The following is a 24,688-nucleotide window of genomic DNA, read 5'->3' as shown; positions in this document are numbered from 1 at the left end:
GGGAGTGTCAGCGTGGCAGTGGGGGAAGGTGACTGTTTGAAGATGGTGTTGGAGCTGGGGAGAGGTGTGACTGTGGGCTTTTAAAACCTACAATAAAAGTCATTCAGCTCGTCGGCCAGTTGTTGAGTACCAGCAGTGTTGGGAGATGGTCTCCTGTAGTTAGTGAGTGAGCTTTCCAGCGTAGCTCCTCTTTGCTGCTTTGACCTCTTTAAGTGCGATTTATATTTATATTCCTGTGTCAAATTGACGGCGTAGCCTCTGTGGAGCCCTGTACTCTACGCTGTAGGCTATGCCGTAGCCTGACGTGCATCTCCTCAAAAATGGAACTACACGTTGAGGCGACACAGACCGTAAGAACTGTGATTGGTTGGCTAGGTAGCCTCGCAATGCCTCCCAGCTGACAAGAAGTGCTCCGTGCTTTGAAGTAAATTTTACTAGCGGCCAAACCAGCAGCTGTATTACAGTGGATCAGTATATTTGACCGTCACAACCCGAGCAAAGTGATTCGTTTCACTATCAGAATGTGTCCTTTAATGTAGTGTAGCAGTGGTCCAGTGTGTTAGTGTCCCTGGTGAGACACTTAATATGCTGTCTGTACTTTGGAAGTTCATGGCTGAGGTTTGCTATGTTGAAGTCCCTGAGAACAATGAGCAGGGAGTCTGGATGTATTTTCTCCACGTTAGTTATTAATCTGAGGGTGCCAATAATTTTGTAACATCCATTTTTGGATCTGGTCTGGAATAACTGAATTTATCAAAAAACTATAGTGCAGTAAAAAGTACAATATTTACCTCTGAATTGTAGTTGAGCAGAGGTAAGTAACACAAAATGGAAATATACAAAAGTACAAATACCTTAAAATTGTACTTGAGTAAATGTACTTAGTTACTTCCACCACTGCATTTGCCTGTATTTCAACACCAGTATCTCAAAACATTTTCACTGCGTGTAGGCCTCTGCTCATTATATCCAAGAGTTTATCATTGTCCATTCTTGTCTTAGATATAGTAGCTTAACTTGAGTTAGAAATATATTTTCTTTAATTTACTGACAAATACAAAAAGGTTAGGTGTTTTTAAAATAGTGTAAGTTATGGATAAACGGCGATAGAATGGATGAAATAAGATTTTGTATTTATGAGCTGAGTTTTAGAAATGTAGGCTATTGTATTATTTAAAATATTACACATGTATCTGTGTTTTGTGTGTGTGTGTGTTTGAGCTGTACTCTCGCGAGAACAAGGAACGTCATTGAACCTTCTATCCGGTTCTATCGAGCAACCGTTTATTTACCGGACGGACAATAATGGCTGTTGCCCAACAACCTCGTTGTTTTCTGCGCTGTCCAGTCGCCATTGACGGGTCACCGATGTTTCAGTCCTCGCTCTGAAGCCGCCATTACCTCCGGTGAGAGAAAATAAGGCAGATTATGCTGCCAACACTGTGTTTTGAAACGTCGTCAGTCCGCGGCATCTCGTCTCCTCCAGCGCCGACTGGTTCCGCTGTCTTGCAGGGCGATCCTAACGTTACTAAAGCCACCACCAAACTACACTGTAAAATAGATCATTAAACGACGCAACGCTTCTTGGTTGACGTATGTAAGTGTTTAAGACATTTTATAAATGTATCGAAGCCATTCTTCAATTCGGGATGACTTAAAATACGACTAAAGTGCCTATTTTAGTAAAAATGTACGTTTTAAAACCGGCTCCTCTGTGTTTCCTCCCTCACTGAAACGCACACTAACAAACGGCCTTTAACAATTTACTCGATAATAAATGCTCTTAAATGTTAAAGATATTTGCTTAATTCACCATAAAGTAATTTGAATACCAAAAGCATGACACACTAATGTACCTGTTACCCTTTGTAAAATACCTTAAAAGGCCCAATGTCTGAATGGAGTTTCGTGTGTTTAACGTTAAATACGTGGCTCTGGCCTCAATCGTGGATAACGTTAACATTAAAGTTGACCAGAAATTGTTACATTTATCTGCTGTAAATTTATTTTATTTCACTGTCTGATGTGATTACACTAAACGGACAATAATAACAATATAGACAACATACAAGTGGTTATATAGAGGTCTAAACCTCGTTTAGTTCATCACTGTTAGGCAGTCAAAAATAATTAATGCACCTAAACTCATCTCTCCATGTATCCAGTTCAGTTCAAATTTTTATTGTCAGACTCGGGTCCATTAGAAAAACATACAACATCATTACAAAATACACAAATACAAAAGCACAGAAATAAATCCATTCATACTTACTACACTTCCTGTATGATTGTTTCTGTGAATATGTGTTCATGTATATGTTCATATCACATGCATCTTTTCTTTTCTTTTTTAAAACCTGGATTCAGACTAAAAGTATAAAAAATATTTGCAGTGTCTGTTCAAAGGATATTTGTATAACAAGCCGCTTGACACAAGTGGCCCCTTGTTCAAAAAGGCCTGCTTGATCAACCCCACTAGACAAAATGTAAGCTTTTATTAAGATTCTGGTCTCTGTCAGTGATGCAGTGCCCCTGCTGCTGCAGAAGAAGGAATTATGTAATCCAGCCTGTCTACCATCATCCTCTGGAATAATCCTGTAGTCTGTTGGTTGTAATGGAAGTTGAGCTCCCTTTGTCTTACATGTCCACTATATCTGTCTTTTATTGTTATCAGTATCTCTTTCTCACCATAACTATATGCTTGTCAGGCATATACACCTAAAACTTAATGTCTCTAATGTTTAAGATGCATAGAAGACCACACACATTGTTTAAACCCACAGAACATATTTTTTATAATTTAAGTGGAAATGTTCAAGTTTGCAAAGACTCTGCTGAAATTTGATTTTGACCTTTGTTGTTGCCTTTTCTGTCTCCTTATTGCTCCCTGGCCTGGCTGCTTACACACAGTGGGTTTTGTGTGTCCTAGACAGACCAATGTAACTGTTGGCGCTGTCAGCCAATCCACATCGCAGCGAAACACCGGGAAGGTAGGAGCCTGTTCACAATCTGCTTTATGTATCTCCGCAACTTTGCTGCATTGCTGCTGAAATCTGAGTCGTGTAGATATTTATGGAAAATGAATGCAATATCAAATGTGTTAATCTGTTTAAATTGAAGTCCTGCTGCGGAGAAGTGTGTAGCAGAGACTCTGTAGTTTTACATTTTTATGTAAACTACCTCTGTATGTAGATGTAATAAGGCATATACCTCTCTCTGTCTTTTTTCACAGGTCCTTTGCTGGTTGATCTCGTTTATTGTCTTATTAAAATCATGTCCGGCTCAGGAGACTTACCAGGTGTGTATTCTTTAATCATTAGTCATAATCTTCTGTTCTGGGGCTGTTTTTCATGGTTTAGGCTAGACCACTTAGATCCAGTGAAGAGAAATCTTAATGCAACAGAATGCAATCTTATTTTAGACAATAGTGCGAAATAGGGATGCACCGATCAGACCTTTTCAGTCCCGATACCTGGGCTTTGGTTGTCGGCCGATGCAGGTTTAAAATGAATAAGCTGTATTCCTCACTGTGAGGAGGAGACTTTGTAAAACTTGGTTCTCGTAGCAAAATGTTCAGGTCTACTGGTGTGCTGCTGATGTATTGCTTAGTACGCATGTGTTTGAACTGAACAGCTCGCCACCCATGTCACCGATACCCGATCCAGTTATTTGAGTCAGTATCGAGTCGATATCAGGATTAGATAGATGCATCCCTAGTGTGCAACAGTTTGGGGAATATTCAACTTAACAATCCCCCCTTTCACAAATCCAGAAGAAATAGTAATCCCACCCAACCCCATCCAACAATTAGGATGAACTGGAACACCGACTGCGAAACCAGAGGCGTGGAGGCTGTTATTTCAGCAGTGACTTAGAATGAAATATTCAGAAATCACACAAGTGTCCATGTATCCACATACTTTTGTTCCTGTACTCTATGATCTGATGGTTCAAAATCTTGCCCCATCATCATCATTCTCCATCTTTCTGAGACCTTGATTTCAGTTGTGTATCTTTTCACTAAAGCCTTCAGCATGTTTTCTGTGAGTTTGAGCTATAAGGCAGTGTTCTCGTTTCAACTGGATTTGAACCAAAAAAAAATACTGACTAACCTGTGGAGTCACACATATAATAGGGAATTACACAGATTGTTTTGTCTCACATCAGACAAATATTACAGTATTAGATACCCACACAGTCACCCATTCATACTGTGAGTCACACCAACTCCCACATTGTTAAGTAGTGGCTATTAATATCTGTAACTACTGAAGTCCCATGGTTATGGAAATGCTGCATGAAATTGGATCTTCCAGCAATAGCAAATGCAAACTAATCTGAAGTTAAAAAAAACAAAAGTAACCCAACTAATGCAGCATATTCCAAGTCTCAAGTATCCATTTTAGTGTTTCCCACATATAGACTGTACTTGGGCGGGCCACCCAGGTATATTTGGCAAACCTTTGGCAGCTCACCTGCTGCTGTAAAAACAGAATCGTGCTTACAGACTTAACCTCACTCATCCGCTAACATCATGGAGCTGATGTTGGCACACTGGGCGTATGGCCTTTATGGCCCCTGTGAAATTTCTGAACTCCTGTCAACAGAAAGCGAAGAGAGCGTGGTTAGATGTGATTGCTTTTGTTTGTGCTCACAGCCATAGAGGGTTCAGGGATGGGAATGAAGCTTCCCATCGGGATGACCCGACGAGCCCTCAGCTACGACGATAACCTGGAGGCCCCCATGTCCACGCCTCCTCATGACATCAGCATCAACAACCTATGGAGACGACCCGTCATACCGGAAAGAAAGTTCGCACAACTGGCTGAGGTGAAACGGGGCCTCCACAACACAAACGCACACACACACCTGCTTAACATTTGAATTATTTTTATTTTCACCTGTTTTGTCATCAAGAGGAAGAGTGTGATGTTGTGTGTAGATGATGATGTTGGTGTGTTTTGGGTTTTTTTTCTACCAGGAGGATGAGAGTGGTGCAGTGAGTCAGTCCACAGGGCTGGGCTCCGCCTCCTCCAGGTCACCAGCTGTTGTGAAAACTAAGGCTTCCTCCGTCATCATGAGTTCTCTTATCACCAGTATGTTTCAGTCTGTTGATGACAAAGATATTCTATTTTTAAGTTCAGTATATTTTGTATAATGCGCCAAAGCTGAGAAATGAATAATGTCATGAACAAGTAAAGGAAAAAGGGGTAGAACTATGTTAAATTGAAGTTTAATTCAAGTCAACATGATGGTCATCACTTAGATTCAGGATTCCCAAAAACTTATTTAACTTTTTAAAGCCACCTTCTCAGGCAACCAGGTTTGAATGTTTGATATTTTAAAGATAAATTGTCACTTGAAACAATTATTAAAACACTTTTTCTCTCTCTCTCTCTCTCAGAGCACACTCATGATAGTATGTATAAGTTTGAGCAGAGGGCGGGGCTTACTGACACCAGCTACACTCCCCACAAAGGCCTCACCGCTGAGGAGACGAGACACCACCACCGCATTCCCGATTCCCTCCAGGTAAGATACACATTTTTATACATTACATTTTTTACATACATACATTCAGGCCTCCTCGCTTTATTTATATATATATTTATTTTAGAGTCTTCTCCTCTCTGGCATGAGATTTGCACTTTACAACTGGCTCTGCCTAACCGATCGTCACTCCTAATGCCTCAACCCAACAGCCAATCAGAGGCAGCATAGAGCGGGTCTTTTTTTCTAGTCCACTACACTGCGAAGGCTGATAGCTGAACACGTGAGGACGGTAAAAGTTAGCTTACAATGTTAACTGTCCTGTCAGATACAGTAATGTTGTTAAGTTTAGAACTTTGCCCGCTGTTATTAACCAGTAATGTTAGCTAAGCTAATTGTTACTGGATATGGGGACATGTCCCAATCACTTTTTGAAAGCGTTTGTTAAAAATGTTTTGAAAAATAGCTTGCAGCATGAAATGGCAAAGAACCAATGAAAGTGCTTTAAGAAAAGTATTTTTGCATTTTTAAGTAAGCTAGCAAGCTACTGATTACAAAATGACCCCAAAACGTGCAGCACCAGTCCATAACTTTAACAACTTCCTGTCACAGTTTCTATTTGGCCAAATGTTCTGTTCTCTCCCTGTGAACATGACAAAAGAGGAGGGAAGACTAAACCATGCCTGCATGTGTGTTGACTCAGCCGAATCAGAAGGAGCTTTATTGCCAAGTAGTGTTTTACACACCCGGGCCTTGTTAATGAGGCTAGTTGCAGACGGGAAGAAACTGTTTTTGTGGCGAGAGGTTTTGGTCCTGATGGACCGCAGCCTCCTGTCACAGGGGAGAGTTTGAAAGTTTGTGCCCAGGGTGGGAGGAGTCAGCTGCAATCTTTCCTGCTCACCTCGGAGTCCACGAGGAGTACAGGTCCAGAAGGGATGGGCAATCCTGCTAGCAGGGATGATATTACATGAGAAAAGTTGATCTACAGGAGAAACATGTGTGAAAGCTGCACTGACTTAGAATACTTATAGATTTTGAATTGTCACCTGCCACCTGAATTTTGTGTTTCCCTTTACATAAATAAAAACATTTTCATCATACATTGATGTAGGAAATGCAGAACAGGAAATGTCACCAGAATGCAGAAAATTAAGTGTTTAATGCTCAAATTTCTGGAGGAGGTTCCCCAGATCCCCCAACTCAAATTTCAGCTTTGGTGATTTCTATGAAATAATGTTCATTTATCATCACATCTCTTTCTTGTGACACCAGTATGGTGCATCAGCACATCTCGTAAGCTAAATGTATCGTCACATCCCTAATCTGAGCCCTGATGTCCCTGCTACTAACACAAAGTGGCGCCCTTGCGTGTCGGTATCTTTCTCTTGTAGCAGTAGACGAATGCACGTTATCTATACAACATGTAAGCTTTAAAAAAAGACCCCTCTTAAGCTGATGATACACGGAGCAACTTTCAGAGCAATGGTGCTTGGCAATGTTGCCGTGAATGGTAATGAATAAAGATTGCTACCGTAATCCCCACCACCACCACTCCGCCACCTGCCCTGCCCGCCGCTATCCATTCGAAACATAGTCAGACTTGCCACCAGCAACATTGCCCAGCAACATTGCTTGAAAAGTTGCCCCCGTGTATCATTAGCTTTACACTGTCTCTGTATGTTTGTCTACTTGTATATCCTTCTCACCTTTTTAACCTCTGACCAGTTTGCATGCCTAAGTCTTGCAGATGTGAGCCCCATATCTGAGAAGAGCCACTCCATGGCCATTGTGGCAAGAATATTAACGTAAATGTCATCGCTACATGTAGCTATCCCTCCTTTCATCCAGCGCCTTTGATACTTTCCCTGCCTGAAGTTTTTGTCACATTTGAAAAAAAGTTTACAACTAGCCAGGTTAGCTATTGATACGCCGGTTGATTAAAAAAACGCATTGTGCGGTATTTACTCACACTAAACACTGTAGCAACACGACCACAGACAGCTGCTGGACAGCACTTTGTGTACGAACATTTCTATGAGTCACAAGTACACAGAAGTGCTAATAAACAGTATAAACTACAGCTTTCACTAACTGTTGATACCCCGACAGTCATCTTGGATCACGAAGTCGGGGTAGTGCGGTTGTCCCGACTTTCTGAGTAGTTCCAGTTGAAAGTTTCAACTGAGACGCACCAATATCCTACGTACATTATCCACAATGCAACTCAACTGCCAACAATTCGGTCAGAGATTGGTGTGTTATGCTAGTAATGGCTTATGTAACCCCAAGCCTCTAGGCATTTATTTTTTTCAAACTTCATTTAGTCTTTAGCTCACACTGACGCTGACTCAGGTGACCTCACTTGAGGCCGTTTATCAGATTTGAAGCAGCTCCCTGTGGAGCCAAAAAACGCTTTATACAACTTTCTTTCACATATGCAGTTCTACTCCTCAAGACATGTAAACCGACTTTGATGAGTAAAATCTGCAGCGTTCGCCTTTTAAAATGTGTTGTTGTAGCTGCTTAATATTTATTCATTACTTTAAAGTTCTAAACCGTGAAAATGAAATTGAACGTCTCGTACATCTAAGATTGTACCCGTGACTGAATCCTGTTTTGTTGTTGTTTAGAAACTGCAGATCCAGAGCATGGAGGCCCGAGAAGAGCGGCAGAACTCCTCCTCCTCCTGCCAGTCCACTCCATCCAACACACCACACAGCTCCCCAAAACAACGCAGGTACATACATACACCCACAGTTTACACACTATTCACAGAGCGTTCACTGACCTGTGGTCTAAATCACGTTTAAGAATTTGACCTTCCTCACCACAAAGTGGGATGAACACTGAAAATCTGTAACCTGGCAAAGTTTACATACTGTTTGTGTGTTTGTGTAGGACCTGGTTCGGCAGCACAGGTTCAGAGGCCAGCATTAGCTCCGCCAACAGCAGTGTGGACATCGGAGACACAGCAGCAGGTGGAGTAGGAGGTGCGGTCGAACGGTGGAGCATGTTTGGGCCGCGGCCGCTTGTCCAAAAGTCGACATCTGACCTGGGATCAGATTCTACGCATGCAGGTAAACAGCGTGGCCTCATTGTGAGACACTAAATCTTGACAAAAAGTCCTTTAATGTTGGTTTGGTGTGTGTGTGAACAAAGCCGCAGACATTGATGGCCTTCTCGAGTCTAAGGGTGTACTCACACTAGGCGATCCGTACCGTGCCCGAACATGTTTAACCCCCAAAGTCAGGTTTGTTTGACCAGTGTGCCCATTCCATGCCCGGGCCCACAGAACGGAGCGGCACCGATTTTAAATAGGCCTAGTAAAAAAAATGACATATCAATATATGGCAGCCGGCCTTCATACTGTGGCGGGCCACCACAAACAAATCAATATATGTGAAACACTGACTGAGTGATGACGTAAATGTGCTCGGATCGTTAGGCGCAATGTTGGCGCAACAACAAACTAAAAAGAGGGAAAACTCCAATAAAAGCTTAAGTAAATCCCTTTACTGCTTCAAAGATTTCTCTCTGTTGAGGCATAAATAGAAACTTGGTGAAAGGTGATTTGGTTTAGTCCATATAAACAGTTATGTACAGGATTTGGGTTCATGGGCGAACAAATGAACTTCAGACTGACTGTAAACACTGACCAAAAGTTTGAAGAGTGAAGCAGAGTTTTTCTACATTCCAGTGATTATAAAAGTCAGATAGGACAACTTTTACATTTAGATCACTGACAGCTGCTGTTGCAACATTTAGATTTTCAAATGAAGAACTACTCAGTCTGTTTGGAAACTATCAAAATCTTTTTTCCAGGATGACTTTGGGTATGTGATTTAAGAAAAATAACAGATGTTTGTGTAGAGTTTCGTTTGAGGGAGTGAAGGAATGACTTTTTCATCTTACAGAAAACAGCAATTTTTATCTTAGAAGTTTCACTGATGTTTCACAAACATAATAACTACTTGATATCATTCACAACATAGCAGGAATATAACAATTACCAGTATTTATATTTATAATCGAGACTGCTGCAGAAAAGTGACAGATTAACTTCATTTGAACTCGTCACTTGAAGACCGATAATCCAGTTTAACAGAATATATTTCGTCATTAGCAGGAATGTCTTATTCTAACTACAATGCACAGAGATATCAAAATAGATATGTATAGGTTTAGGGATTAATGTAAACCTATTTTCTTTGTTTGAACAGCACAAATGCGACAATGCTTCTATCAGTATAATCAGGAAGGTTTTACTCAAAGGCATTTATTGGCATGGTCATACAATATTGTCAAAGTTACAAGAAAAGACAATAAAAAGAACCTTTGAATAAATATTCTAATCAAAGACAAGGAAGCATCAATGAAATGTCACTGAGAGTAAATAGAAATAGAGAGGAACTTAAAAAAAGGAGGAGAATTTGGCGAATGTATGTGTGTGAGTTATCAATGGACACATGGACACAAACATTTTAATTCATGTAGTCTCATTTTTATAATATTTATGAAGCTTTCTTTACACCAATTACATTAATTTACCCAACAAAATGAAACGGAATTCAACCTCTGTATTGTCCAGTTATCTTATTTTTTTAGTTATGCCCTATGTTTGTCATTGCAATTAGTGCCTTTTTATGATCTCAAGACACTGGACAGAACACATGCAACCAAACGCTCGCACATTAAAATTTGCCAGTGTGTTGAACCAGCCAATAACACATGACGAGCCAGGCGACGTTCAAGAGGTAAAAATTCTCCCACCAACAGTCCTGTTTTTTCCTGCTAAACCCAAACACACCATCTGCATTACACATTTTAACGAATTCCCTGACACTGTTTAACAGATTTTTAAGAATAAAGTTTTTGTCTCTGTTTAATTTCATGGCAAAAGTAGTAGTTCTGTAAATTTTATCTACGTCTGGATCCTCATTCAGTTCAAGTCTGTTTTATTTATATAGACCAAATTCACAAGTTTTCCTCAGAGAGTGGGAGAAACGGAGTAGTCTGCAAGTGGCAGAGTGATTTTTTTAGATATTCTACAGTCAAAGGGGGCTGTAGTGAAATCATCCAAGGTGGATGTAAAAACGTAAGAGAAACACGCTGAGAGACAATTTTTTCTTCTCTTCTCCCAGAAGGCTTTGCGATACAGGCATACCGCGGTGCCCAGAAACCAACCCCCATGGAGTTAATGAAGTCGCAGGCCACAAGACTGGCCGACAACCCTGCCGCTCAGACGATGGCCCCTCCCAGGATGGAGATTCCCACGGTGGAGGGTCGACGGCATGGAGCTCGGCCACACAAGCTCAAACCCAGAGACATGAACGTCCTGACGCCCTCTGGCTTCTAAGACCGATCATGACATCTGTCAAACCTGCGTGTCACTCAGACACTAAAGGTCCCATTAAATAAAAACTTCTCTGTGTTGTTATCATGGATTTCTGCACTGACTGTACATTCTGGGTCTGCCTTTGTTCCTAAAGCATAAATCTGTTTTATTACAACGTGGGTCTCATTTTTGTAGTTTTGTACGTCATTGCCCTTAGTGATAATAACACTGTACTCAACAAGGTTATCACTGACTTCTGTGATAGTGGCAATACTGCTGAAAAAGTCAAATGGGAGAAGTTGTAAACTTACAAACAGTTTAAAGATGTAAACTGTATGATTGTCTGACCGCTTGTTCTTTCCCCACCAGACTTTCATTGTATCAATCTCAGTGTTTTTCAGATTTTAAATCACTTAGATAGCCAAAACCAAAAAAATAAGACCCAAATTGTAATAAACTGGAATTATACTTTAAGATAATTATTGCTAGCTGCATGTGCATCTGTTTGAAAGTTCCTCCTCAGTAACAGTCAGTTTTGGAGGAGACCAGCTATTATTAGCGTCTTGTTTTTTTTTTCCATGTGAAAGACATGGAAAACAATGCAACCTCAAAGTAATTTCATGGGACCTTTAACAGCAGCTCCAACATTCAGATAACCACTGTACTGTCCACCATCTTTGCCATTGTAACACTTCTGGATAAGAAAAAAAAATTAGACCATTTCTATCTGCGTTGTTTTGAGGCATTTACGGTGTTGTTTGGCTGTAAAATCAAACTCGTGTATCCTTCACTGTTTTAGCTTTTACATCTAGCTGCTGATGTTGGCTCAAGGAAACAAATTCAGCATGAATAAAGCCCTTAATCCAGATAAGCTGGAGGGCAACTGGCTGATCATTAGAACTTATCCAGTTGAGGGTGACGACGATGGTGATCCTATCCCTTGTAAATGCACTTTATATCCCCACTCTTCCCAGAGATTGACCGTGAGAAAAGTTAAATCTGTTTCAATATTAATCGTCTTGTTTGTCCCGTCTGTCTCTGAAAATCTTTCATGCGTCGTCTTTGAGGGGCATTTCACTAAGCAGGGTGGGAAGAATGGGACTAACCCATTCCTTAAGTGTGGTTTAATACAAATCAAACAAAAAGAACAAAACAAAAGTCCGAAAAAAATTGTAAAAATGTCTCAGGAAATTTAGGAAATTTGGCAGGCTCCTGCTCACTGAAACGTTCCACTTATTTGTTTGTAACTTTTTTGAAATGTTTAATGTATAAATTAAGATTTTTTTTATCTGCTACTGTAGCAACCGATTTGTTCCTTTTGGGAAATGAGTGTGTGAGTGTGAAAATTAGAGCTACATGTGAGCCTCTTCTCCCCCCTTCTATGGGTTTTGGTGTGAAACTGTTGAATGAAGAGACAGCTGGTGTGGATGCTGGCCGCATCCCGCAGAAACCTTGTGTCACTCCAGTAAAAGCGAAAGATCTTGTCACGGACAAACTTTTTTTGCATTTGGCAAAAAAAATGCTGTGTTCCCCTGACAAATCACGTCGCCTTACAATAGCTATGTTAAAAGAAATGAAGCGTCGTTGTTATTATTATAATTATTGCAATTTTATTATTAAGTGTAAATGCTCTGTTCACTGTTAATAAGGAGTTTTTTGTTTCATGGGGTGAGCATTTCAAATACAAGTTATTTGCCACCTGTAAGTCAGCCAGTGTCTTTTTCACCCCAGAATGATCCTAAAGCTGGACACAGAAAAACACACACTCTTAAATATTAAATCAATATGACTGTTTCTGCTCCGTCAGAATTTGTTTCATAGTTTGTGATCACAAGTGCTCTGTGTTGAACCTGTAATGCTGTTCCCTTTAAGTCTCTCCCTGACTGAAATATCACATCTGAACCTATGTATGGTATTGTGACTCTATAGTACAGACTGACTGAATTACACTGTGTTACTGTTTATCTCTTTTTTTTTCCAGTTTATGGTTAACAGATGTTTACCTTAAATAATAGGGTCTGTACATTTTATTTTTCTTTGCCAAAACAGTTAGGAATTTGAGAATAAATGTTACATTCTCATCAGAAAAACAAGAGAGAGTGCTTCACTATATTTGATAGTGTTTTCACTTCAAGTTTAACTGTTTATTGCCATACAAATGTTCTCTGTGGATCTGTAGTAATTTATTTTAGCCTCAAGAGGGCCTCAGTTCACCATCCAGTAACCACATCTTATGTTTATACATTACAGCAGGCAGAAACAGAAAGAAACAGCAAAATCTGGTTAATCTCAAACAAATAAACAAAACTGTTCCCACAATGAATGATACATAATGTCTTTGTGGCATCGGATTGGCTAATATTGGTTTGTTACTCTTGGAGTCAGAGAGGAACTTCCTGTTGGTCCTGTCCTCCAAATGTTGAGCAGTCACATTTAACATAATTTGGACAACAAACAAAACTGAGTGATTACCAATTAAAGCAGATAATCGTTTTCGACAACCAGCCCCACTGGACACATGCGTGTTTGAAACTGACAAAATATGCTGAAAAAATTCAGTTGATTCAATTATCTGTGTAAAGAGGAGTTAAAAGTTTATTTAAGCTTTTCTGTAAGGTTTTATTTTTTTTTGGAAAAGCTTCTTCATGCAGAGTGAACAGAAATTCTGGTCTGATAATGTTGTACAATTTCAGTCTTTGTGATGCCTGAAACTTACACTGTCTTCGTCATGCCTCTGTTGTGGAGTGCCATTCCAGTCTATAGGAATTCCCTCACAGCAAGTCAGTTACTATAGCATCCAGTCAATATCTTATTATTATAGAGAAAACAGTGTGTGGTACAAAACATCAAGTTAATTCAGATATTTTTTATCATAAACAACATAGCTCATATAATACCATTTGATTATTATTTTTTTTATTTCTAATAAATCCCTCCATTTATCAGAGCAAAGACAACAGGACATGATGCTGCAGTCAGTTCACAACCAGAAATCAGGAATTCCCATTGACTTTGATTCTGAGCTGTGAAAAACCAACAAAAATCAGATTTTCCAAATTTCCTCTGTGCTCCAGCTTATATTAGTTGATAACGTTTTACAAGTAGGCACTGTTAGATCACTTTCAGAAAATTAAAAGTCTGTATTTTGGGGTAACAACTATGTAAACAGTCCAGTGTTGACAGTGTCTAAATAATCAAGCAAATCTTCAGCAGCTCAGGGTTGAGAAATCTTGCCTGATTTTCCCAGGTGGAAACTTAAAGGGTTGTATTTTCAATTTAGGTCAAAAACTCTAAAACCTCTCTTGACATCTTGACCCTGTCATGAACAGACGCTATCACAGTAAACATCAAACATTTTCGATGTTATCGTAGCCAAAAGCAGGAGGAACTTATTGTTGGAGTATTTTGAAGACAAGTCAGAGCAGCACCCAATACGATTGTCAAGAAAACCGGGGCCGGGTAATGAGGGAGGTAGCAAACACTCTAAAGACACAACGTGTCTTCAAAGTAGGCAAAGACCAGGGGCCTGTACTATGAAGCGGGGTAACTGGCTTATCCAGGTAACTTCAGGAGTAACTTCCTGACGTTGGGTGTAACTTCCCGATTAACCCGTACTACGAAAGGTGGATAGTAGTGTTGTGTCGTTCAAAGAACGTTTCGTTCATTTGACCTAATCTTGTTTGTGACTCAGGAGGAACGGGTAGTCTCAGTGAGTAATTCGTTCATTTTCGCGCTTCTGTGAATAGTCTTGGACTCTTACTGTGCTTTCAGACCAAAAGCGAAGCGAGTGTTCGGGGCGGTGAGTTTACATACAAAGTCAATGCAAAGATGCGTAGAGCCGCAATTTCCTGTCGGGCGACGCAAACGCGGCGGTGCCAATCATACAGTTTAGGCCTTCTCGCGTTGTATGTGAAAGCGTTGCAAGGATTAGTTCACGACTCTCAACTGTGGCTCACTGGGTTTGATTATAATTATATACATATATATGGCTGGTCTAGTAGTATACTCAGGAAAGATTGTGAAAATGGGCAGATTTAGCCAGAGGAGTGGCTTAATTGAATATTGACAACATATTTCTGTGGTTTTTACATGGTTTGAATTTGTTTATGGCCCCATGGGGCTTTATAGAACCATGATAGAGAAAGATCAAGAGGTGAATTTGTGTATTATACTTTGTCAGTTAGAGCAAGCCAGGCAGCTTTCTGTGTTTGAGAACTGCGCTGTTTTTTTTTTTTAAATCGCCCACTAGAGGGCTGCAGCGCTGCAATAACCAGCCCAGTTAAAATGAACGAAATAACAAAAAAAGATTAGTTCATTTTAATGAATGAGATTTGATGACTTGAGTCTGTCAGAAGAGTGACTTTTCCCATCACTAGTGGATAGGTGATAAGCGAGGTCTGTTGTCATGGCAATTTACGCTGAATCTCTAAACTGCTCCGAGCAGGATTTGTTCATGGTTAACTCGAGGTTACCCTGCAGGTGGACTACACACCACATCTGTACTCAGTGTTAATGATGAGAATTAGGATATTAATACACACCACTTCATAAAATGTGTTTAGATTTCATGCTGATTTGTTCCACTGCGGGTTTCAATGAAGTTCTGAACACAACAGCATCAGCGAGCCCTGCAGCCTCTATGATTTTAGGGAGAAGTCTTAATTAATCACCGGGATCGTTCCTTAGATGTAGCCCGTCTGTAGTCTATAATTGAATTCTCCTAAGTGTTTTCACATATTTAGATTGACTATTTTGCATGTCCAAAACATAGGGAGCCAGGGTGAGGGTTAATAACAGAGAAAAAAAAAATAGTGTGAAATTTACAAGAGGGAGAATTGGAAATTCCCTGAACTTATCATCGAAAATCACTGGTGTTTTCTTCTGAATGCGCCCAATCCAAGGCAAAGTCTCTAAGGTGCGTGACTGTGGGCTAAACTCAGTATTTCCTCACTGATAAATCCGATTGCAAAGTTTAACATAGCTTTCCAATGCATGCATACTGCACGGCAGAGGTGTGGGTGTGATGTTGCAGCCTTGCAAAGTGAAGTTTCTCATAAATTTGTGACTATAATGTCAGAGAATGTTCAAATTTTTTACTTGTAGATTAATCTTGGAAATTATATTTTCTCTCGGATTATTAGGACTACCCCTCTATGCTGGCTCCTTTTTGTTTATTACAATGGACCTTATGTGCAGTTGTACCTTTACATCTTAATCATATTACACATAAAAGAAGAGCCCATAAAATACATAATAGAGATTTGAACTACAATAAGAACACTGTGAAGATAATTAGGCTACAAATTTACTCAATGCGATGCCAACAAGCCTCCCTGGCTTTGTCGTCCGCCACGATACTGACATTCCTCAGGAGAAATACGGAGCATGCGACGTTGCGAAAAAACACCCCTTTTATGCAAATGCGCACCAACTCCAATTAAGTTAACACTGACACAACTAACCAACATCTTATCCACCGTCGTAGTAGGTGTAGGCCGTCAGTGTTTGTCAACCCTGAGTTTGCCTGATAACCCTGAGTTAACTCTGAGTAGGTTGAACTCCCTTCGTAGTACAGGCCACAGTACTGTTCCCTGTGTTTTGTGCACACAAGAGATGTACTGATGGGCTGACTCTGAGCTGAAATTTTGGGATCATGCACTCCAGTCGCAGTTCTTGTAATCAGTAAACTTCATTTGAGAACAGTTCTAGAGGTTGTGAATCCCCTTGTCAACATGACAACAGCCTGTGAAACAAATAATCTTTTGGTGTGAGATGTACAGAAGTTCTGACATCATAAAAGTCTTGAAGACTGGACAAGGTGTCAGTTTCTTACACTCTTCTAGATCTTGTTTGTTCAGTTCAGAACAGTACAGAATGTAGTTTGATTTCTCAAAGGAGACCTGGGTTTATGTTGATTAATACCTCACCTCAGGCTTCCTTGAAAGACACTGGTTTGCATTAAGCAGGAAGACACTTGGAGTGTCCATCAGTTTCTCCAGTAAACCACCTAAGAAGCTCGGGGACATCCAAAGCTGCTCCTCAAATTCAAATTTTTGCGCCATTTTCTGGAAACCAGGAACTTCACCAACTTAGCCTGAGGCTGGTTGAAATGACACACAACTGTCTTACTTTTTTAGATTGTCTTCTGGACCAGATAAACTCTTATTTTCTCCCTGTTTTCCTTTATTTTTTGATGCCTCTGTGCAATTTTATCCATTTTTAGAGACTCCCTCCTCCTCTTTCTCCTCCTTTTCTTCTGAACTCTCCATACATCTGGAAGAACAGCTCCATTTCTCTCTGCAGTGTGGTGTTTCGGAGGTCGGCGTCGGCTTTGGCTCTCTCCATGTTGCGGATCTTGATCTCGGCGACACTTTGGCTGCGCTTCTGCTGGTCCAGACTGACCCGCAGTACCGCAAGCTGCCGCTGTAAAACATCATTACAGCGCTCTAACCTGCAGGACACACATACATATACCTTATAGTACATGCACAGGCTTACACAACAAACTCTATATGTCACACTTGTTAAACATCAGTTTAAGTGAAGGCTAGTTCGTACAGTTATCATTCTCTGTCAAGAGATGGGAGCAGAACACCATCAGCTATTGTAACACAGCGAAGTACACGGGATAATGTCCTGAGTCGCCTTTACGAGCTCTGAGATGAGGTGAGAGCAAGTCTGTTGGAGAAAAACTCCCCACTAGCCGCAAATTTTTCAGATGAAAAATGGTTCGCCCTGCCGTCTGGCTGACATTTTTAGCGTCTTAACGACTTGAAACAACAAAGAAAAATGGCATCTGTCTTCTCTCTCACACAAAAAATTGAAGCATGGATCAGAAGGCTACGCCTGTGGAAAAGTCGTCTAGATAACGAGAACTTTGAGGCTTTCTCTGAACTACATGAGTGTTTGAATGACCTGACCTGAGTGTACTTTTTCGGCCTCATCTTAATGGAATGACAACACAACTCAAAAAGGGATCAGACTCCCAGAAAGGTTAAGATTTAGGCTATTTAATGGCAACTGATTCTGACTTGCATGTAAATGGATTCAGAAGCTCAAAACATCAGTCTCTACTGTACATTTTGATTAGTTTTGTCATCTACAAATTGAGATGCCTTCAGTTTCCATGATGTAATATATGTCTGTTTAACAATCTCATTCTGCACTTTCCACCAGATGTTGAAAGCTGGCTGCAGAGATTTGTTCTCAAAAGCAATGACTGAGGTTGGCCCCCAGTGCTGGTTGGATGGGGTTTGGTTTTGGTTTTGGCTTTATGGACCTGGCTTTATGTATGGGGACACTGTCATGTTGAAACAGGAAAGGGTATTACCGAACAGTGACTAGGAAGTTATAAGCACACTATTGTCTAAACTATCACTGAATGAAATGTTTCCTTACAATTACCCAAATTTGGAACTTATTGGCCTAGACCAAAGTAGGACAAAGTCACAGATTTAACAACAAATGTACACATAAAAGTTCACCTGTCCAGTATGTGGACAGTGATTAAACAATCACATTAGGAGACAAATCTCCTAATTTGTCTCAAAAAAACAAAACTACAAATCCAATGAAAAAGCATAGATCTGCAAATACAAGGATTTTATTATTCAATTTAAAAGTACCAGATGTGGATGAATAACGTGAGGAAGAAAGGATCTTCCTCCTTGTGCTGGTTTCTCACCTTTGTATCCTGGCCTGGTACTCGACCTTCTGCTGGGCCATCTGCTGCCGCAGCTCGGCCAAGAGTGAGTGAGCATCCTTGGGCTGTGGCTGAGGCTCAGGTACCTGAAGGTCTGGAGGGCCAGAGGGGAGGAAAACCTCTGAGCTGCCCGTACTGAGGGGGCTGTCACTAAGTACAGAACAGGAGGCTGGGGAGTTAGGGTGGTGAACGTCGTGATCATTGTTGTAACAGTTCTCATCATTGTCATTGTTGTTTTCTTCATGATCTTCATTATCACTCTTTTCCTCTTCTGTTATCTGACTTGAAGGTAACCTTTTAGGTCTCTTTGGTGATATGTCAGGACTAACTGCACCCGTAGTATCATTGCTCTCATCCAATGGTAGAACCTCGCAAGAAGACCATGAAGAGGAGGAGTCCCCTGTCGGCCTTGCCCCCTCTAGCTCTGCCTCCTCTTCACAAGATCCAATATGGCCTCCAGGATCGTTGGTTTCAAGATGTCCATCAGTGACATCTTCCATCCTTTCATGTTGAGACACTTTCTCCAGGTTGTCGTAGGCAGAAAGGGTGCTGTCCTCCTGAGCATCACTGCTGTCCCTACTGGCTGTTTCTGGCACTACACCCTCTTCCTCTGCAGCACCAGAGCTCCAAAAACCAGCGCCTGCCTCTCCCGAGCCGGGCCAGGCCTTTGCCCAGCCCATAAGCATCGGCCTGGAGCTATCTGGCAGAGGGTCTTGTAGTTGGAAGCTGGTTGTAGAGGCTTGGACATTTGCTGGGGAGGGTCCTTGGCCAGCATGGTGCTGGTGAAAATCTATGTTGTGTCTGTCAGAGTGGTACTGAAAGGGCTGACTGGAGGAGGGGAGGGGGGAGAAACAATTCTCTGGGTGGGAGGAGGTGTAACGATGGCCGAGAAATCTCTTCTGCCCAGAGGACAATTCTGATTTGGTAGCAGCAGAGTTTATACAGCTACAGAAAGCAAGGAAACGGATGTTAGACTTTTAAGAGAATACTCTCAGTGATTTTATACATCTAAAATAATTTCACTAGCAAGGACCACACTAACAGTATGTGATAAAAGCTTTGATGCTGTAAGGTAACTGAGACAGATCTCAGCATTGAGGATCTGTCTCCCTTGTCTTTCTTCCTGTGTGTGAATGGTGTCACTGTCTCTTCTCCCTCTGTGTGAATGGTGTCCTTCTAACTTTAGCATCTGTGTGAATGGTGTCATTGTAACTTCTCCGTATGTAGGAATGGCGTCCTTGGCTCTCTCTCCCTCTGTGTGAATTGTGTCCTTATTTCTTCTCCCTCTATGTGAATTGTGTCTCTGTCTCTTCTCCTCCTGTGTGAATGGTGTCCCTATCTTTTCTTCCACTGTGTTAATGGTGTCCTTATTTCTTCTCCCTCTGTGTGAATTGTGTCTCTGTCTCTTCTCCCCCTGTGTGAATGGTGTCCCTATCTTTTCTTCCACTATGGGAATGATGTCCTTATTTCTTCTCCCTCTGTGTGAATTGTGTCTCTGTCTCTTCTCCCCCTGTGTGAATGGTGCCCTTATCTCGTTGCTCTCTGTGTGCATGGTGTCCTTACGATTAGCCTATTATGTGTATGTGCAGTCCTCTTTCCAAATCTTTATTGTGGAGAGGAGGTTGTATGTCTCATGTCCTACATGTTTTGGTGCATGTTTTGGCCCCTAGAAGTTGGTAGTTGCAAGAGCACTCTCAGATAGAATGTGAGTCTGTGGGATGTATGTATGAGATGTTGTGAGTTTTGGTTGATGGGGAAGCTTTATTAGAGCAGGTCTGTTGTACCTGGGATTCGGTGCGTCTGTGGTGGCCTGTCCTGGCTCTCTGGAACGCTCTGTGATAAGAGGCAGAGACAGCTGGCGAAGGCAGGGCGACGGATGGAGATGAGGCTGCCTCAGAGCACTTGGTGATGCACGCGAACCTCCAGGTGGACGGGCGGAGATGGATGGGGGTAATTTGGCAAACAGAGATTCATGTTCCCTGATTAGCTCCAACATCAGCACTTGGACCAGTGCTGCACCTAGGACCCAGATAGAGACTCAAACTCTTCAAAGACCCTTTTGGTTCTCTCAGGTTCTTGTCATACGCTATAAAAACATTAACAAACTTTTTTTTTTCATGCCACCAATGGTTTGTTGATGGTGAATTTTGATGGAGAAACAATACTGATTTGATCACAGAAAGAAGCCTGGAGGGAGCTGAGGAAGGAGAAGCAAGTGTCAAACACCACGACAAAATGTGATACACTGAGACACCTAACTAGACATCTTTTTGATAACAAACACCCTGTAGACCTTTGGTGACTTTAAAAACTTTGCAGCTCACTCAGAGTACAGAGACCATAGTCAGCTTGGATTCAAAGTGGCTACAGTGGATTGCAATGATGAGGCCAACCAGTTCTCATTCCCAGAGCGTCAAATAGCTGCGCTTTTTCACGTTGTCATCCGGTACCAACACAGACGGCAAAATTTTATGTCATAGTTCAACACTCTGGGGGCTCTTTGGTACCATTGCTCGATGATAAAAGTACTAGTATACACAACAGAAAAGTAGGAGTAAGGAGACGGTTGTGGTGGATGGGTGGGACCAAATCTGGACTTTCACCCAGGAGACCAGTGTTTGTTTCTCATATAACAAAAAATCAACATTGGTTCCTTTTAGTGATGTTACGTAATTGCATATTTGAAGTCACGTATGTAACATAGTTATTTTAACCAAACCATGATAGCAAAGTAGTTTTGTTGCCTAACTCCAAGTAGTTTTGGTGCCCAAACCTTACCAAACCATTTCACAACGTAAATAAGTAGGAGCCCTACACTATAAAAATGACGCAAAACCCAGGGCGTTATGAAACGATGCCACGGGGTCGTGACAAAGCGTCCATATGTGACGCCCTGGGGTGAGAACGGGTTGATGATGCAGTTTAATTGTGAAAAAGAAAAAAATAATTTTGTTTGTAGATACTTTTCTGCTTGCTTCATATGCTAACGTGATCCAGATACATGTTCCTAAATTACCTCTTGCCTATGATATCACAGATGCTACATCGTCTGCTTTTCAACAGACCATAATTTTGAAACAAAAAAGAATAATTCTTCTTTCATTAATTTCTTATGGTGCTGTAGGACCTTTTGTCTGTCTACCTCCCATGATGCTTTGTGGATCTTCAGCTTTGGCTCGGAGGATGTTTGGCCCAAACACAGTGGCCAAGTTCTGGCCGCTCATTTTGTTACTGCTGGAGTAACTCTGGACCTCACTTAGAAACCTGCACACACACACACACACACACACACACACGTTTGTTCCACTATACCCATTGCGACATGTCAGCAACTTAATGCATTCTCTAGCCCCTTACCCATAACAACCACATGACTAACCTTAGCCTAATTGACCCTTCACCAAGCCACGCGGCTGGCCAATCACAGCGCAGTATAGGCCTCGCTCTAACTGAGGTCCGACACTTTCATGGCTGCGCTCCATTGACTGTGATGCAAAATAAGTCATTTTCTAGCTTTTTTTGGCTGTATTTTCTAAGTTATGGTCAAAGCTGTCCCTGGGTCACTTGTAATCATTACAATCACTACCCAGTACGATTTATTCACTTTCCAAAACCTAAAACAAATCCTGAATAATGTAGGCTGTGGACTGTTCCTAAAGTAATGTTAGTTAGCTAATGTTAGCTAACTTACTACTGAATGTAACATTATAAAACCCTACTGTTCTGCTTTTTAATGATTGTAATAATGAATAGAGACCTGCCCAACAGTACAGGAGCAGTGTTGATCCTTAATATCATTGTTCTCTTTCTCAGTAGTCAGGTAATATAGTGGATCACTTTTACTCTTTGATTGGTAGGCTTTCTATCAGTATGTTTTTCATGTCAGTTTGAGTCAGTTTGATAGCCTGAATACAACCTTCATATGTACAATGCAACTGCAAAACTGTCTGCTTCTTTCAGAGATTGTTTTTTAACTGCAGCTCTTTAGTCAATATTTCTCCGGGGAGTGGAGTTATCCCTCGCAATACACCAGTTAGTTTTCCTTACTTAACTTGCTGTTGTTTTGAATACTGAATTCGTTCAACAAATGCATTTCTACCACCCATGTAAAACATAAACAAAAGTCTGTGCTATTGTTAGGAAGCTCATTGGGTTTGATCACGTTCATCTTCTAAGACAAATACTGTAAATGAACACTTGCCCACATGTTGTCAGTCTAAAAAGCAAGGTAGGAGGGGTCTTACTGGCAGATAAAGTTGAGTAGGTTGAAGTTTGCAACTGGCAACTCATGAAGGAGATTCCTCAACTCCCCCAAACCCTGAGAGAAGAAGAGAGGAAGAATAAGAAGATGTGAGGACGGGACTCAGGAAGCGGCAAAGAAAAGAAGGGGAAAAACAAAGACTGGCTGTCTTCGTCTCCCTCCTCTGCTCTCTGTGTCATGGATTTATAAAAAGCTGCAGGTCTGTGCGCCTGTTTGACCAAGCTCATGCAGACAGGATGAAGTGTGGCTGCATTCACACAAAATCCGGCAATGTGGGTTGTGTGGAGGTGTGTTTATTTGTGCTCAGAACATAACCGTTGTGAAGCAACTAGAAAATTAAGTTTTATTTCTCTGATTCGTTCTCGCTAACACTTCATTAACTCTCTAGCTAGACCACATCTGCTCTCTTTCTTTAGTTACCAAGTGTGCTCTGCTGCACCTGTGATCCCATCCAACAGTGATGTCACGGGTGGCGTGGGGAACACGTGTACGTCACTGAAGCAAGGTGAGTTAAAGTTAAATTAGAAGATTTTCAGGGGCTGTTGCTCTTTATCTAATGAATTATTTTACGTAGTGTACAGAGCTGCAGTTACCAGTGTGCGGTCACTCGACAGCTTCTGACCACAGAGCAGGAAGTCCTGGTAGCGTCTGTATGGAACCAGAGGCTCTGGCAGCTGTCTGAGGTAGAGCTTCAGCAGTGACGCCACCGTGTGGACGTCTGTGCTGCTGCAGGCAAAACACATAGCGAGCTAACATTTTTCACACATCCTTTTGAAGAACACATGAGGAGAAAACAGTACAGGTAAAAAAAAGAGTGATTGCACCTGTCGAAGGACGGTCTCTCCCCTGCATCAAAAGCCTCCTGCAGCTCTTTGACCAGGCTGGCCTGTCCTGGTTGTCGAAACAAGCCCACTTCCTGTAGGCCACGCTCCCGGATGAAGGTCACACACTGCTCCACCACCAGAGGGACCAAGCGCACCCCATAACGTCGCTCATAGAGCACCGTCTCCTCCAGACGCTGACCAAAGACCCCTGCAAGGGAGGAAGATTTAATTAAGATTCCTCTCTGGAGCCAAAGTACAACTCATTCAATCATAAATACAATGACTAGTCAGGTAAGGCTTACATTGCTTAAACAGAAACCAGAATATAGAGTGAGACATGTAGCTGACTATCACATCAAGTCAAAAGACATGAGCCTCCACTGCTGTCTGTGTAACGTTTCCAGGATCAGAAAATCAGATTGTGGTAGTGTTGTTCAGACATCTGGCTTTGAACAAATTAATTGATTAGAATTATTGATTTTTTTGCCAGTAGAAGCCACAACAACTCTAGCACATAATGGCAGACACGCAGTCCTGATATATTATCACCATGGTTGTGATATCAGCATACACTTAACATCAGACAGAGCAACATGCACAGCATTCATTAGGATGCTTGTGTGCATGTGAATTCAGGGGGAAAAAAATACCACTTTGAGAAACACTTTTTATAAAAAAGCAACTAAACACTGTGTGTGTACCTGTGAAAGGGATCCACACTCCTTTGTTGAGGCTCTTCAGCCACTCGTCACCCTGACCAGCGCTGTTAGACAGGAAGAAATACGAGCCTGGGCTGGCCAACACATCTCTGTTACCTGCACACACAACGCAAACATTTTTTTATAACTAAGTCAAAATGCAAGACTGTCACAACTGGCCATTACTTACCATTATTATAATGACACAATGCCACTATAGCGTACTCCAAGTGCATTTAAATTTTTCAGCTCAATGCCATTGTAAAAGTTTATTTTTTATTTTTTACAGAAATTAACAAATTAAAGCCTGTTCCTTTTTTTTGACCATCACACACTGTTTTCTGAGATGCCACGCTAGAGTACACTTAAAAGCGTGCT

The 24,688-nt window shown here is 41.3% G+C and overlaps 2 protein-coding genes across 4 annotated transcripts; one reads left to right on the top strand and one right to left on the bottom strand.

Moving 5' to 3' along the window:
• The first annotated feature begins 1,248 nt into the window (after positions 1 to 1,248).
• On the top strand, positions 1,249 to 12,918 carry LOC119895345 (putative monooxygenase p33MONOX). 3 transcript variants are annotated; one of them, XM_038708401.1, is made up of 9 exons: positions 1,249 to 1,406; positions 2,911 to 2,990; positions 3,233 to 3,298; positions 4,658 to 4,830; positions 4,982 to 5,096; positions 5,405 to 5,532; positions 8,121 to 8,227; positions 8,389 to 8,567; positions 10,635 to 12,918. In XM_038708401.1, the coding sequence occupies exons 3-9, from the start codon at positions 3,274 to 3,276 to the stop codon at positions 10,844 to 10,846; spliced, it is 939 nt and encodes a 312-aa protein (XP_038564329.1). In that variant the 5' UTR covers positions 1,249 to 1,406; positions 2,911 to 2,990; positions 3,233 to 3,273; the 3' UTR covers positions 10,847 to 12,918. The 3 variants fall into 3 exon arrangements, with proteins under 3 accessions (XP_038564329.1, XP_038564327.1, XP_038564328.1); XM_038708399.1 differs by having other exon boundaries at positions 1,250 to 1,406; positions 10,632 to 12,918; XM_038708400.1 differs by lacking the exon at positions 1,249 to 1,406 and adding an exon at positions 1,493 to 1,597 and having other exon boundaries at positions 10,632 to 12,918.
• Positions 12,919 to 15,071: 2,153 nt separating this feature from the next.
• On the bottom strand, positions 15,072 to 24,446 carry LOC119896198 (rho GTPase-activating protein 24-like; the record flags this gene model as incomplete). The annotated part of the gene is made up of 8 exons (XM_038709701.1): positions 15,072 to 17,276; positions 18,510 to 19,472; positions 20,312 to 20,546; positions 21,670 to 21,791; positions 22,772 to 22,845; positions 23,382 to 23,514; positions 23,613 to 23,820; positions 24,314 to 24,446. Coding segments are annotated over 8 exons (2,100 nt in total), but the record flags the coding sequence as incomplete, so codon positions are not given.
• Positions 24,447 to 24,688: the final 242 nt, after the last annotated feature.

Source organism: Micropterus salmoides, unplaced genomic scaffold (genome assembly GCF_014851395.1).
Source record: "Micropterus salmoides isolate LMB-PRFRI ecotype aquatic unplaced genomic scaffold, ASM1485139v1 Ms_hic_scaffold_9, whole genome shotgun sequence".
NCBI classification, from domain to species: domain Eukaryota; kingdom Metazoa; phylum Chordata; class Actinopteri; order Centrarchiformes; family Centrarchidae; genus Micropterus; species Micropterus salmoides.
This window is presented reverse-complemented; position numbering and strand designations above follow the sequence as displayed.